This window comes from Eptatretus burgeri, chromosome 17 (genome assembly GCF_056783735.1).
Source record: "Eptatretus burgeri isolate ZD-2024b chromosome 17, Ebu_testis_v1, whole genome shotgun sequence".
Taxonomy (NCBI): domain Eukaryota; kingdom Metazoa; phylum Chordata; class Myxini; order Myxiniformes; family Myxinidae; genus Eptatretus; species Eptatretus burgeri.
The window spans coordinates 15,313,957-15,328,106 of record NC_140977.1 but is presented as its reverse complement, the minus strand read 5'-3'; the positions used below and the strand labels follow the sequence as shown (position 1 = coordinate 15,328,106).

The following is a 14,150-nucleotide window of genomic DNA, read 5'->3' as shown; positions in this document are numbered from 1 at the left end:
TTGAAATAGCTGACTCGATACGGTGTTCCTCGCTAAGGCTGAATTCGCGCACTTTCAGAGCAGTTTCAGAAATAGGGATGAAAGCATGAAGTTTTTGAGTTCCAGCCATGGTTTTGGCCGTTTTTCACCTTTCTTCCAGATTTCGTTCTTCCTCGTCTTACACCTATTGGATCCCATAACCGAACTTCATTTCATTCAAACCTTTTTCAGCAAAGGCGAAAAGATCTTTTGGAGAAATAATTTGACTGTCGTAAGGTCTACGCAGGCTCTCACGTGTTGCTTCTCGTTTGACTGTACCTCCCACACCATCTGAAGGGCCCTTGCCATGACTTGTGGCAAAAAAATGCCATTCTGCATCAATACCTAACTCTGATTTGTGACGACATAGGTTTATGAAGGCTTTGGAATTCTTATATTGGCCAGCACAACCGTCTGAGAAATAGGAAAGTTTCTTTACATTTCCAAAGCTAGATTTCAAGTGTTCAATGAGCATTCTTTGGAAGAGGTGGACTGAGACAACGTCATGAGTATTGCATTATGATATAATCGTGAACGAATCGTGGTTTAATTTGCTATCGTCCGATTTGAACTCGTAAACCAAAGGGGTGAATTGTCGCTTGAGAGCAGTTCCAATGGAATCCTTGGGCCGCATCCTGTACGACAAACGAATAGTTCTCTGAGAAGTCTCCAATAATGACAAATCCTCCTTCACCGATTTCGTCTTTCTTATTTTTCAGAAACTGAGATTGGGCCTTGGCAATGAAGTCGTGTCTCACTAATTTCACCGCGCGTTCACAGAATTGATTAATGGATTCTTCCAAAGGTAGGACCATGGAGCTCAGTTCATATCTGTCAGTGGATGTCCACCGTTTAAACTGAATTTCATCAATATCCTCAAGCTTATAAGCACTCACTAGCCCGGTTTTTGAAGTCTTCAATTGATGGGCAACTTTCACAAGTTCTGACATAACATGCCGGTTGTGCTGGGTTACAAACTATGCATGCTATCACATGATGATAGCTCAGAAGTTCAGCTATCTGTGGCATTTTGGAACCGAACATCATGAGTTTCACATTTTGATGTATCGTACATACACACACACACACACTGTGTGTACCGCCTGAACCGGCCAAGACACACTCGGAGGGACGGAGCATGGCGAACTTCGCGAGTCCAACTTTCAAGCCAGGGTTCTTCTCTTTGAATTTGTGAAACAGTTCCTTGAGATTGTTTAGTACCAGGTGCTTTTGAATTTTGTCTTTTCCATGTTCATTCCTGACCACCACACAGTCCTTTTTTCCCGGCATTATTCGGCTGACTTCATCACTTCGGTTACGGCGGATTTCACTTCGTCAGGCAATATTTTACCCTGTTTGGGATTTGGAGACGATAGCATCCCATTTTCTTTCTCTAAATTTTTGGCTTGCACAGCCATTCTTTGGGAGCAACTGAATTCACTAATCATCCCTCTGATGCTCATATTCCAAGCAAATATTGTCAGTACACGTATTTGCTCTGAACAGCTCGAAACAACGTATTTTTCTTTCAGGCTTTTGATCACCTCTGGCATGCAGTTTTCATCACATTTTGACGCTGTACTTTGTGTTTTCTCCGCAGTGCTTGGTCCAGCAACTAGTTCTAATTTCTTTCGCACAGAATCTTCCACTTTACTTCACTTTTCAGGAACGAACCCTGGGTTCCTTTCCGCCTTTCGTTTGTCGAATGGGCTTTCGCCTATCATCGATAACGACTGGTTTAATAGGTAAACTTCTGCTTCTCGCTCAAAAACCTCCTCATCCTCATCTGTCGAAATAAATTCTGCAATGCCTTCGATAGTACCTTCTGATGATAATTTCAAACTGGTTGAAGATGATTCTTCAATACGCTCTGGTGACAACTGAGAAAGTTTTTTTTTTCTGCGCGAAGTACAAAGTCTGTCATCTTTTTTCACCTTTGAAGAAAATTTCATCAACATATCATTTGACACATTGCGAAGATCTTTTCGTTGTTTTGTTTTACGGCAGCTGGACGGATCGCAACATTATTTTTGGAACTCCTTTCGATATTCAGTCGCCATGCTTACTGCTTTCAATGCTTGGAGAACAATATTTTCCTTCATTTAACATTACGTGTTAAATTATAATTGTGCTGTATCGCCGGAAAGTATAACAATTTGAAAATCTACATTCTACATCTTCCAGCATCTGCCTCACCACCACATCGTTATCTTCTGGCTGCTTTGCGGTTGGTGATGTGCGGTATTTTATTGTGATAAAACTTTTTATACTGCTTATTTAATCATGGGTCCAAAACGTCCATTAAGTGGTGCATCTGATGAAGAGCAGATTTTAAAAAGTAAGGAAAGTGATGACATTAGCAGAAAAAGGAAAAAAAAATGTTACCTCGACTTGAGTGGTGCACGTGTTACTGTGTTGGTGAAAGATTACAATGTCAATGAGTCCATTATTCGTTACATTTATCAATATAACAATAAAATTAGGGTGAGTGTTCGTTCTGGTGGAAATATTGCCTCCAAAGTAGCATCATTAAGTCACAAAGATCCATACATTGAAAGAAAAATGGAAAAACTATTAAATGTATGGTTGGACAATGAACATTAAAAAAAAAAACACATTCCAACTGGTGGCCATCACGCTCGACATAAGGCCCTCACAATTTATAACGACTTCAAATGAGAAGCGGGGGGGGGGGATAAAGGTGATGAATCAGGGGGTGATGACGAATAAGTTCAAGACAGAAGTGGATTTACAGCAAGCAGCAAATCACATTTGCCACGGCGGCCGTGGGGTCTCCAAAATCTATGGCCACTAGCAATTATACGGCGGCCGCAGTATTTCCATGGTCACACAATGTAGCAGTCACATATGTTTTTATTTTTCGGGGAGCTGCATGGCGTATTTATAAATCGTGGAGACCGAAAACGTGGGGTTGCTGTACGGGCTTTGATGTCGCACGGTGACCTTAGGGCGTTCCTGTGGCGGCCATAGAATTAAGGTGACTGCAAGGCGACCGCAGGAGGCCCTAAGGCGAACGTGCAGCCAGACGGACAGTAACGAATGGGTTAAAAAAAAATTTTTTTTTTTTTTCGGCTTGTCGAATTGCTACGCGAACGTAGAAATGAAAAAAAGTTATAACTCTGCGTTATAATTCCACGGTGACCTTCCGGCCTATAAAATATAGTCAAACGACGTAGGGCCCCCCTCAGAAACTCTGCGGCCACCGCACATTTCTGTCAATTCAGAGGGCGTACGGCCGCCGTATCCTCGCCGTAGAGCAAATGTGACTTAGGCCTTAGGTCTTAGAAATTGTGGAGACCGAAATGTGGGTTGCCGTACGGTCTTTGATTTGATGTCGCACGGTGACCGCAGGGAGCCCTAAGGCGAACGTGCGGCCGGACGGACGGTAACGAATGGGTTAATTTTTTTTATTTTACCATTTCTTTTGTTTCGGCTCGTCGAATTGCTACGGCGAACGGAGAAATGAAAAAAAGTTATAACTCCGCGTTATAATTCCACGGCGACCTTACGGCCTTTAAAATATAGCCATATGGCATAGGGCCACCCTGAGGCCACCGCAGAAACTCTGCGGCCGCCGCACGTTTCTGTCAATTCAGAGGGCGTACGGCTGCAGTATCCTCGCCGTAGATCAAATGTGACTTTGGCCTAAGTGGTTTGAACATTAAAAAAAAGTTTTGAGGGGTGGGGGGGGTGAAAGGGGGATAGGGTGAGGGTGGGTGGGGTGAGAGTGGGGATGGGGTGAGGGTGAGGATGAGGATGGGAGTGAGGGGTGAGGGTGAGGATGAGGGTGAGGATGAGGGTGGGGAAAGGGTAGGGTGAGGATGGGAGTGAGGGGTGAGGATGAGGTAAATAAAGGAGATTTACACTTCACCTTCTCACACGATTCGTCCTCATGACGGGTTTGGTTAAGATTTGATAATTAACTTCTGAACACATCGACCACAGACACACAGAGACACACAAACACTAAATTGTGTATTTTAATATGACAGGGCCTACACTGATCCACCATTGTGATCCATGAGGCCCACAAATGACTAAAACCTCCACAGGTCACTTAACGGTCCGAAAAACATGAACATCGCGGGTCACGTCACGTGGTTACCCTTGGTGATCGCTGATATCTCGTGAAGAAACATGTTATAATCTGTAACACTAGTTTAATGTTACTCACGAAAATGTTTAAAAACCACAAATGTTCAACACAACACAACACAACACAAAACTTCCTCTACTCACAACTCGCTTCGTCAAATGTTTTGTTCTCTGCGCGACTGCCGGAACACGAATCCACACTTCGTACACACACGACTCTTCTTCTTCTCTAACCTTTTTACATGACATGTCCCGAATCCCACTGGATCGTTATCTTATCCCCACTGACGTGTATTATCAGCCGATAACCTTATTAAAATCATTCTACACAAAAATATGTAACGGTACAAAAAAAACGAGGAAAAAGAAGGTTCGACAAGCCGAGCTTGACGATACACCCCCTTGGTAATCTAAGGGACGCCACAGAAAGGTAATAGTAGTCGTAGTATTAGTAGTAGTAGTCGTAGTAGTAGTAGTAGTAGTAGTAATAGTAGTAGTGCTTTTGTTGGAATTACCACAATCTATCTACAGTGTGTGTGTGTGTGTGTGTGTGTGTGTGTGTGTGTGTGTGTGTGTGTGTGTGTGTGTGTGTGTGTGTGTGTGTGTGTGTGTGTGTGTGTGTGTGTGTGTGTGTGTGTGTGTGTGTGTGTGTGTGTGTGACAATTTTTGATGATGATTTTGACGCAATTTCCGACTACTTCGGCTTGGATTCGGAATCAGCGATCAAATTACGTAAATCACGAATAAAAATTATTTTTTGATGATGCGGGAGATATCTTTATTAAAATCAGTGGAGGAAATATACACCACGTCTGATATTATTTGGGTATTTCATGTGTCCGACGATGCCTTTATCTCCCGGCATGCATCATTCCCCATGACAAAAACCGGAAACAAAAAAAAAACCAGAAGCAAAAAAAAAACGGAAGCAAAAGGGTCATAGCCAAAGACACGGATTCACAATTGCCAGGGTATTGTGTTGTTTTTGTTGTTTCCTATTCTCTCATGTGCACGCGTTCAGTAATATTCACACGATAGAAATAAAACCCGATCGTGTTTATACACAGCACAGCGTTTAAAAACAACAGGAAGCAAATGGTCATATCCAACGACACGGATTCCAAATCGCCAGAGGTATTGTGTTGTTGTTGTTGTTGTTGTTGTTGTTGTTGTTGTTTTTGTTTTTGTTGTTGTTGTTTCCTATTCTCTCATGTGCACGCGTTAAGTATGACGCTCACTGCGTTCGCTCTAAATTTCGGTAACATCAGAGTTAGCTGGTATGCTCTGAAGCAGGAAGTAATTTTTTTTAGCACGTAAGTTCCCCCCACACCTCCCTTTCTCTTTGTGTTTTTCCTTGCGATGACATTCCGAAAAGGCAAAATACGTTGGCGTTAATTGAATAATTGGCCATTAAAACTAAATTGCGAATAATCGTGACTGCGATATGCGAACTTCTGGACAGTAAGGACTTAACTTCCGGACTTCCAGATAGTGACGACTTACTGTATTCTTTCTCGATTTTTTTCTTCATTTATCGACTTGCTGTATTCTTTCTGTTATGACTCTCCACTCGGCCGAGTAAGATGACAGAGTCAGATGAGGATCCTCGAATTACACGTTTTATTTCTGAAGACCACACGCATGCGGAATGTGACTCAGTGACCCTTCAGTCAGGCTCCCCTGAATCACATTAAGAATATGCTTCAAAACCATCACATATATAATCACACAAAGCAAAACTGGGTGTGGACTAAAAGTGTATGCTAAGGGATAAAGAAACAAAGAAATAAAAGAAATAAATGTGGCAGTGGGCTTCTTTCCCCCCTCCCTCGGGGCCCTAGGGGAAGTTGAATCGGTCAATTCTCAGATATGCAACCACAGTTTCCAAGCCACCTACACAACTCTCAGATATGCAAGTCTTGCAAACTAATAACTTTCCTACACTCCTTCACTAGCACCTGCTGATAACAAAGGCAAAGCTTTGGTGATCACTGAGAATAGGAATGTGTGGGCAGCATACACTGAAGGAACAGTTCCACAGTTCTCTCCAAGGTCGCACTAAGGGCACACCACCACAGAGCAACAGGAAGGGTGATAAGGGCTTAGTTTCCAAGAAACAGGAACAGCTGGGCGCTGTCCAAAAACAGTGGGGTGCATGGAACATTGGTAGCCTGAAACATTTAAAGCAACATTTTAAAGCAAGGTTTGAATAATGCACAGTTACAAGCAAGATTAGAATCCTGACAGCTGATTAACACACAGCTAATGGTCCAAAATATGACCACCTAACATATCATCATAACAGTTTCCCTCCTTGGTCATATTTTGACCATTCCCCAGCCACACCTGATACTCACCAACCGAGTGGACCCCTATTTGGTTCCTGTAGCAGCTACCCCTAGGCCCCCGCGCCTGCCAAATGGGATTTACGAATGCCGTGGATAGCCATCAACATTCTCCAAATGAGAAGTCCCCAACTGCCGGTGGTTCAGGTTAGCTTCTGTTACCATTGTCTTCCCCCTTTTGTCCTACCCACTGCCACATGCCTCCCGTTCAAGCTGCAGTGTATGAATTCAATGCTAAGTCCACACCATGTTAACACGTAATACTGTTCTATGTTAGCAGCAGTGGTAATACTATTGTTTAAACAATTATACATAAGCAAGTAGCAAAAGTCGTACTCAAGGCACGGGTGTAAGCTCGTCCAGCGCAGGAGTCACATCTTGCACTGGAAGGCAAAACGACACGCACTCTCTCCTGGGTTAGTTATCTGCTTCAACAAGGAGGAATGGTTGTAAACCTTGGCCTAGGTCCACGTGTATGACGTCCCCCTGAAGGCCCTGGTCGTCCCCCTTCCCATTACTGGCCAAGTCGTCCTCAACAGAGAGTTCGCTGTTAATTATTATAATGGCCTGGGTGAGGGGTGACGCTGCGCAGCACTTCTTCAAACAAATGGTAATGAGAAGTTTGATTAGAAACACCCCAAAAATTACCACCACAATGATTAAAAGTACTGACCCTATTAGTCGCAACAACCAACCTCCCCAGCCCTGGAAGATCGACTTCCACCATGCATAACCTTCCTCACGTTCCACTCGATTGCTTGTGAGAACTTCCACCACCTTTTTAATTCGGGTCACCGCACGATCAGTTATGTCCTTTGGGTCCGGGATCCAGACGCAACATTCTCCTTCAATCATTCCGCATACCCCTCCTTGCTCTGCTAGAAGCATGTCTAAAGCTACTCTGTTCTGCATTACCATAGCGCGCATTGATACCAACATCTCTGTTAATTCTGTATAGTAAGCCATGGTTACATTACCTAAATATTCCAAAACTTGCGAAAGCTCATCTAACCTAATGCTATTAATAGTATTACCGGCATGTGGCATGAAAAAGCCAAGAGCCTTCTCCCACCAGGTGCCTTTGATCACCCCTAAGCGCTCTGATACACTGGCCCATCCCTCCGGATCCCCTGTCTCTGATGCGCTGCGTCGATGCCGTGGTGGTGCAGGGGTAGGGTAAAAAGTGGTCTTAATCCTGCTGTCCGGAAATACTGAAGCTAAATAACAACTCCCTTCCCACCCTTTCGGTAGGTAGGGGTAAGCCTTGTCCCCGCAAACCAAGTGAATGCCTTTTGGCGGGATTATCCCGTTGTCATGGTGTAAGGCTGCTTTTATTGTGAATGTTACTTGCTCCTCTACCTGGGTGTCCGGGTTAATAGCGATGACTTCCTGGTCAGTTGATTTCGGGAGGGGAAGTTGAATCTCACATTCTGACTTCCCCATTCTGTTTGCTCCCTGTCCTGTAAAACAGACCGCTCCCCTGGTGTTTTCTACCCATAGGGGAGATGGCACCACCATTACATTAGCACTCGGATTCTTCCCTGCATAGACCCGTTGTGTATAACCACGGGCTGAGGTCTTAGCTTCGAGCCCTTCTACTGGTCCGGTTACATGATTGAAGATGGTTAATGGTAGTACGAAAAGAGGAAGTCCGGTCACGAGGCCAGATGGTGGTTTAAGGCACACCCAGCACTCACTCCGGTTCTCAATGTTTGCTATCTCTGTGGTTAGGGCTACAAAGGTATTCGGGGGCCTTGTCGGCGGCCCCTGTCTGCGTACATCAAAGTGTATCCAATTACTCCGTGCTGTTTGGTTGCTCAATAGAACGCGGCAATAGTATGCCAATTGGGTGTCGTCTGGTACTTGCGGAATTCTAGTTATCAGACTTGCATGCTGGCCCCATTCATATCCTTGTCGGTTGAAGGATCCCTTTTGCCCTCTGTTTCTTTACTTGTCGAGCTACTAAGAGAACCCGCCCCGCAATATCGTAGTACCATACGATGGCCTTAAGTTCCTTGTGTCGTTCTACCAGGTCACTAGACCCATCTGCTAGGATGCAGGGTATTTCTATGAGTTGTTGAGGTCGGAGCAACGGTACCTTTATGTCTAATGGGTGTGGAATCATTGACGAAAAAGGTTGGGTAAGGTTAACTGAAAAGACTCTTACTGTGTCTAACTCCTTGTTATGGGTTGTCCCAAAATTTGCATATTTGCTTGCTGTCACCTCTCTTGGTACCCCTCTCCTGCTACGCTGTAAAGAAGTTGCTAACTCACTCCCGTTTCCCCTTTCGTGGTCGAGGTGTAGGAGGCGTGTATGGTTCTCGGGGTCTAAGGCTGTCGGTTTGCTGCCTAGTGACAGGCCGCCCTCGCACAGGAGCAGCGCTAGCACCAGGAGTTGCATGTTGTGTCGTCAAAGGTCCTGTCGCTGTTTCCTGTATTACAATGTTGTTGTCGCCTAAACCTGCCTGTTCCACGTTTGGCAGGGTGCCTGGTCCAGGTTCCGGCTCCACGTCTGGCGGGGCGTTTGGTTCTAGCGCTGGTCTTTCAGGATCCCTGTTGTCTACATTTTCAGGTCCCGGGTCCGGCGGGGCACCTGGCTCTGCTTGCAGTGGGTCTCCCTGTCCTATCTCTCCTTGTCCTGCTGGGCCAGCCCCGTCTTGGTTCGGTGGTGGAGGGGGTCTCTGTAGAGATATCACGTCTTCCCCCTCGTCGTCGTCTTCACTATCCCGGTAAAAGACTGAATCGGACACAGCCGGAACCTCTGCTGAGGTTACCTCCTCCGGTTCCCTAGTTTCAGCGGCTTCCTTGGGTGCTCGTTTACAGTGTGAGTGGTGTATCCATGCACTCTTACCCCTCACTTTGACGGCCGAGAGCGTGGTCAAAAGTACAGTGTAGGGCCCGGTCCACTTGGGTTGCAGGGCGTCTTTCCGCAGGAACTCTTTCACCCAAACTCGTTCAGCAGGTTGGAAATCATGTAACGGGTCTCCAGCAGGTATCGGCAATGCTTCCTGTACCTGTGAGTGAAAAGTCCTAATGGTAGCAGTGAGTGTTCTGCAATAGTTCATCATTCCGTCAGTCATACATGCCAAATCCCAATCTCCCATATCTGGCGGAGCCGAGACCGGGAACTGTATAGGACGTCCTGTTATTATTTCGTGGGGCGAGAGCCCCTTGTGGCATTATTTGTTGCCCGCATTTTCATGAGCGCTATCGGCAGCACGTCTGGCCAGGGCATTGACTGGTCCTCGCAGAGTTTGGAAAGCGTCTGCTTTAGAGTTTGGTTCTCTCTTTCTACTGCCCCTGCTGACTGGGGGTGGTACGGACAATGCAGTTTCTGGTTGATACCCAAGCCTTCGGCTACTTTTCCCATTACTTTTGCCGTAAAAGACCCTCCTTGGTCCGAGGATAGTCGTGTTGGAATCCCAAATCGCGGAATTACTTCCTGTAAAAGTAGTTTGGCCACTGTATCAGCTTCCTGATTGGTCGTGGCAAAGGCCTCTACCCACTTAGAAAACATATCCACAATTACCAGCACATATTGGTGATGTTTGTATGCCGGCATTTTTATAAAATCCATCTGAAGGTGTTGAAACGGTCCGGACGGGGGTGGGTGTGCTCCCCGTTTCTTGGCGGCATACTTCCTGTTATGTCTACCACAGGTCGCACAATTGCTAACCACCTCTGTTGCTGCTGTTGTTACACCTGGGGCATTCCAGGTTTGACGAATAATTTCCGCCACCTTTTATTCCCATATGGCCCTGCGCATGTGCAGTGAGGCGAGCCATGGTAGCAATATCCGGGGTACAAATGGTCTATTTCGCTCATCCACCCATACTCCATGTATGTTTTGCTTTGCACCCTCCTTCACCCTCCATGATTCCTGTTCTTCCATAGTTGCGGAGACCTGCAGGTCCTTCAGCTGTTCTTGCGTTTGTGGACCGTCTACCATTTGCTCCACGTAAAGTTCGGTCGTTGGTTGTGGGTTCGCCTCCTCCTCATCGAGCACTGCTTTTGCCGCTAAATCTGCTCTTTCGTTGCCTTTTGACACTTCATCTGTCCCTCCTGTGTGAGCTTTGCATTTAATCACTGCAATCTGTTGCGGCTCTTGTGCTGCTCGTATCAGTCGTTTGATCAAGTCCCCGTGTCGGATAACCTTCCCTGAGGACGTCTTAAAGCCACGCAAGGCCCAAATGGCAGCGGAGTCATGTAAGATGCCCCAGGCATACCTAGAATCTGTGTATATGTTCAATGTCTTACCCGCACCCAGCTCACACCCGCATATCAATGCTTCCAGCTCAGCTTGTTGGGCTGAAAATCCCTTTGGTAACAATTGTTTCCTCAAGGTGGCGCTTGCGGTGCATACTGCAAAGCTAGCGATGGTTTTTCCCCATCGGTTCTTCCTCGCCGCTCCATCCACGAACAGTTCCAATTCTGCATTCTCGATCGGGGCTTCCTGTAGGTCACGCCTAGCCTTTGTCTCTTCCACCAGCACTTGTTCACACACATGTGCCTCTCCCTCATCGCCCGCTGGCATTAAGGAGGCTGGGTTCAGTGGCGAACATCTTTCGATCGTTATATTAGTTGCCTGCAACAGCACCAAATCATGTTGAACTGCTCGTGCCGCTGATATATGTTGTGTCTTATTTTGCCGTATCAGCGCCACCACATCATGCGGTACCTTCACGGTCAGCGGAGAACCCAAAACCAGCGTCGCTGTTGCGGTTACTGCGTATTGCGTTGCTGCTACTGCCCGTAAGCACCCAGGATAGGCGGCGGCGACTGAGTCCAAATGACTACTGTAGTACGCAATCGGCCTATTCTTTCCTCCGTGTTCTTGCGTCAGCACCGCTTGGGCGAACCCTCCTCTTTCATGGACGAATAGGGTGAAGGGAAGATCATAGTTCGGTAGCCCCAATGCTGGTGCTTTTGACAAGGCCTGCTTCAATGTTTCAAAGTCTTTGTTCGCACCATTCGTCCAGGAGATCTTATCCCCCTCTGCTTCCTTTACCATGTCGTACAGTGATCGCGCCCTAACTGCATAATCAGGGATCCACTGCCGGCAGTACCCCGTCATTCCGAGGAACCGCCGCAATTGTCGCAATGTAGTGGGTTTTGGGTGCTCTAGGATTGTCTCCACCCGTTCAGCTCCGAGGCTCCTCTGCCCCTGTTCCAGTATATGTCCCAAATACGTCACCCTTGGCTGCGAAAACTGTAATTTGTCTTTGCTGACTTTGTGGCCCTTTCGGGCGAGAGCTGTTAACAGCGCTACAGTATCCGTTTCACATTTCGTTTGATTGTCCGAGCATACCAACAGGTCGTCCACATATTGTATCATGACTGATCCTTCCGGGAGCTCTATGTCCTCCAGGTCCTCCTTCAGAGCCTGCGAGAAGAGCGTTGGACTATCGCAGAATCCCTGCGGAAGTACAGTCCAGGTGTATTGTTGTCCGTCGTAGCTGAAGGCAAACAAGTGTTGCGACTCTTTGGCTAGCGGTATGCTAAAGAACGCTGAGCACAAGTCTACCACGGAAAAATGCGTCGCAGTGGACGGCACCCCTGACAGTATCGTAACCGGGTGTGGCACCACGGGAAAGGACGCTTTCACACACTTATTCACTGCTCGCAGATCTTGTACGAACCTCCATTTGTTTCCTCCGGGTTTCTCCACCGGCAGGATTGGTGTGTTACACTGGCTCTTAGTTGGTATTATCACCCCTTGGTCGCGTAATGATGCTATCACCGGAGCGATCCCTTCTATTGCTTCTTTGCGCAACGGGTATTGAGCCACTCGAGGCAGGGGTACCCCCTCCTTTATCTGGATAGACACGGGCGTTGCGGCTAGCACTCTGCCCACGTCATTCGGATGTCGTGTCCATAATTCAACAGGTACTTCCTGTAGTCTTTCCTCCGTTCTCGTTTCCCTGTTGGCCTGGCGGCGTGGCCTTTCGCTGTTCATCTCATGCCTTTCTAGCATACATGACAAAATCTGATCAGGTAAGCATACCTTCCATCCATCCCCCCGTCGACTGGCCTGTAAAGTGCTCTGGGTTTCACTATCCCTCCCTGGTGGTTCCGAGGCACATCTCAACCTGGTCAACATTCTTCCCAGTTCTTCGGCACTATGACCTTTACCGACCGCCATTGAGACGTGCGGGGTAAGTCCTTCTCTGTGCTTCATTAGCTCACGTTCCTTGTTAGTTAGCTCCACCTCCATTGCCGCTCCCTCTTTCCCGATCCACAAAGTGGTTGTCATTAAAGTGCGTGTGGTAGCGTACTCTTCATGTACTCTGTCCGAGTAATCAAAATCCTGCCCTGTTTCGTCATAATAGACCGTACAGTGTAAAGGCAGTTCCACTTCTTTCAATTCAATGTCGTTGCCACGCAACCATTCCTCTACGTCCCGCAATCTTTTCGCACTTTCCCAATCCCTAGTCAGTTTATCTCTCCCCTCTTGTGACACAACCCGCAACCAATAGACTACCGGTCCGAGTTCGGTCATCATGAGGGTCATTACTTCCTCTTGCAATGCCAGCGGAGCATCTATGAAAACTCCGTCTTGCTTGCATGTTATGGTACATCCCATTCTGCACAACAAATCTCTTCCTAACAAATTCATCGGGGTGTGTTTGGCTACCAAAAATGCATGTTCTATCCGCAGGGAGACTACTTCAATTAAGTAATTTGTCCGAAATCGGGATATCCTCTCTCCGTCCCGAAACCCCCACCACACTCACTGACTCGCCTGAGAGTGGCAGGTTCTTTATCTCTCCTTGTTTTAGTGTTGACCGGGTGGCCCCTGTATCTACCAGGAATGTTACTTGTCTCCCCTCTACGTTTAAGGTCGTGGTCAATTCCCTTACGTTCCGCGTTTCCCTTTGCGGAGCCACCACGGTGTCCTCATGTCAATAGTTTCTTCCTGCTGTCTCCCTTCTCCTCTCATATTCTCTAGGGGGCGCCGTTGGTCTCTCTTGCTGTTGTGGTGGCCGCGAGCCCCAGCCTCGTTGTTTAGGCGGTGCCGGGCAGTCCCGAAACCAGTGCCCGGATTGACCGCAGTTAAAGCATTCTCCCTGTTTTTGCGGCTCCTTCTCTCGGTTCCAAGGTCTCCGCTGGTCCCGTTCGGCTTCATACCAGGGTTCCCAATCTGGATTTTCCCAGCGAGGCCTGCTTTCCCTCTCTTCGTATTTACGGCTTTTCAATTCAAGATTTCTTGCAACTAGAGCTTTGGTATCTTTCTTTCCCCTCCGTTCCTCTTCTCTTAGAGTCTGCCAAGCCTGTCTTGCCCTTTCAAACACGGCATCTACGTCAGCCGTTTTCCACCCTGGCATGTCCGCTTTCACCTCTCGCCTTACTTCGTCACACAGTCCATCTACGAACATAGTGTTTAGGAAATGGAGGGCGTCTGTGCGATGTTAATAAATCCTGAGTGCAGTTCGATCTGCTCATACAGTCGTGCCTTGTACTCCCCAGGTGATTCCTTGGGATTCTGTGTGACATCCTGTATTGCCTGCCAATCCATCACCCTTGGGGCCATCTCCGCCGCAAGTTCTTCCATCAGGGTTTGTACTCTTCCCCTGTACAGTGCCTGTGCCTCCCGGTCGGCTCCCTCCGGGTAATGTTGGTTTAAGGTGGTATCTGTTTCTCCTTCCATTTTTACACTCCAGGCTGCCGCAC

The 14,150-nt window shown here is 47.1% G+C and overlaps 1 protein-coding gene across 1 annotated transcript in view; it reads right to left on the bottom strand.

Moving 5' to 3' along the window:
- LOC147009383 (uncharacterized) overlaps window positions 1-14,150 on the bottom strand; it is a 107,602-nt gene that overhangs the window by 19,244 nt on the left and 74,208 nt on the right. Inside the window, exon 9 of the mRNA XM_085861184.1 lies at window positions 4,279-4,368. Within this exon, the coding sequence (XP_085717310.1) occupies window positions 4,279-4,368 (90 nt within the window). The remainder of the gene's footprint in view (window positions 1-4,278; window positions 4,369-14,150) is intronic.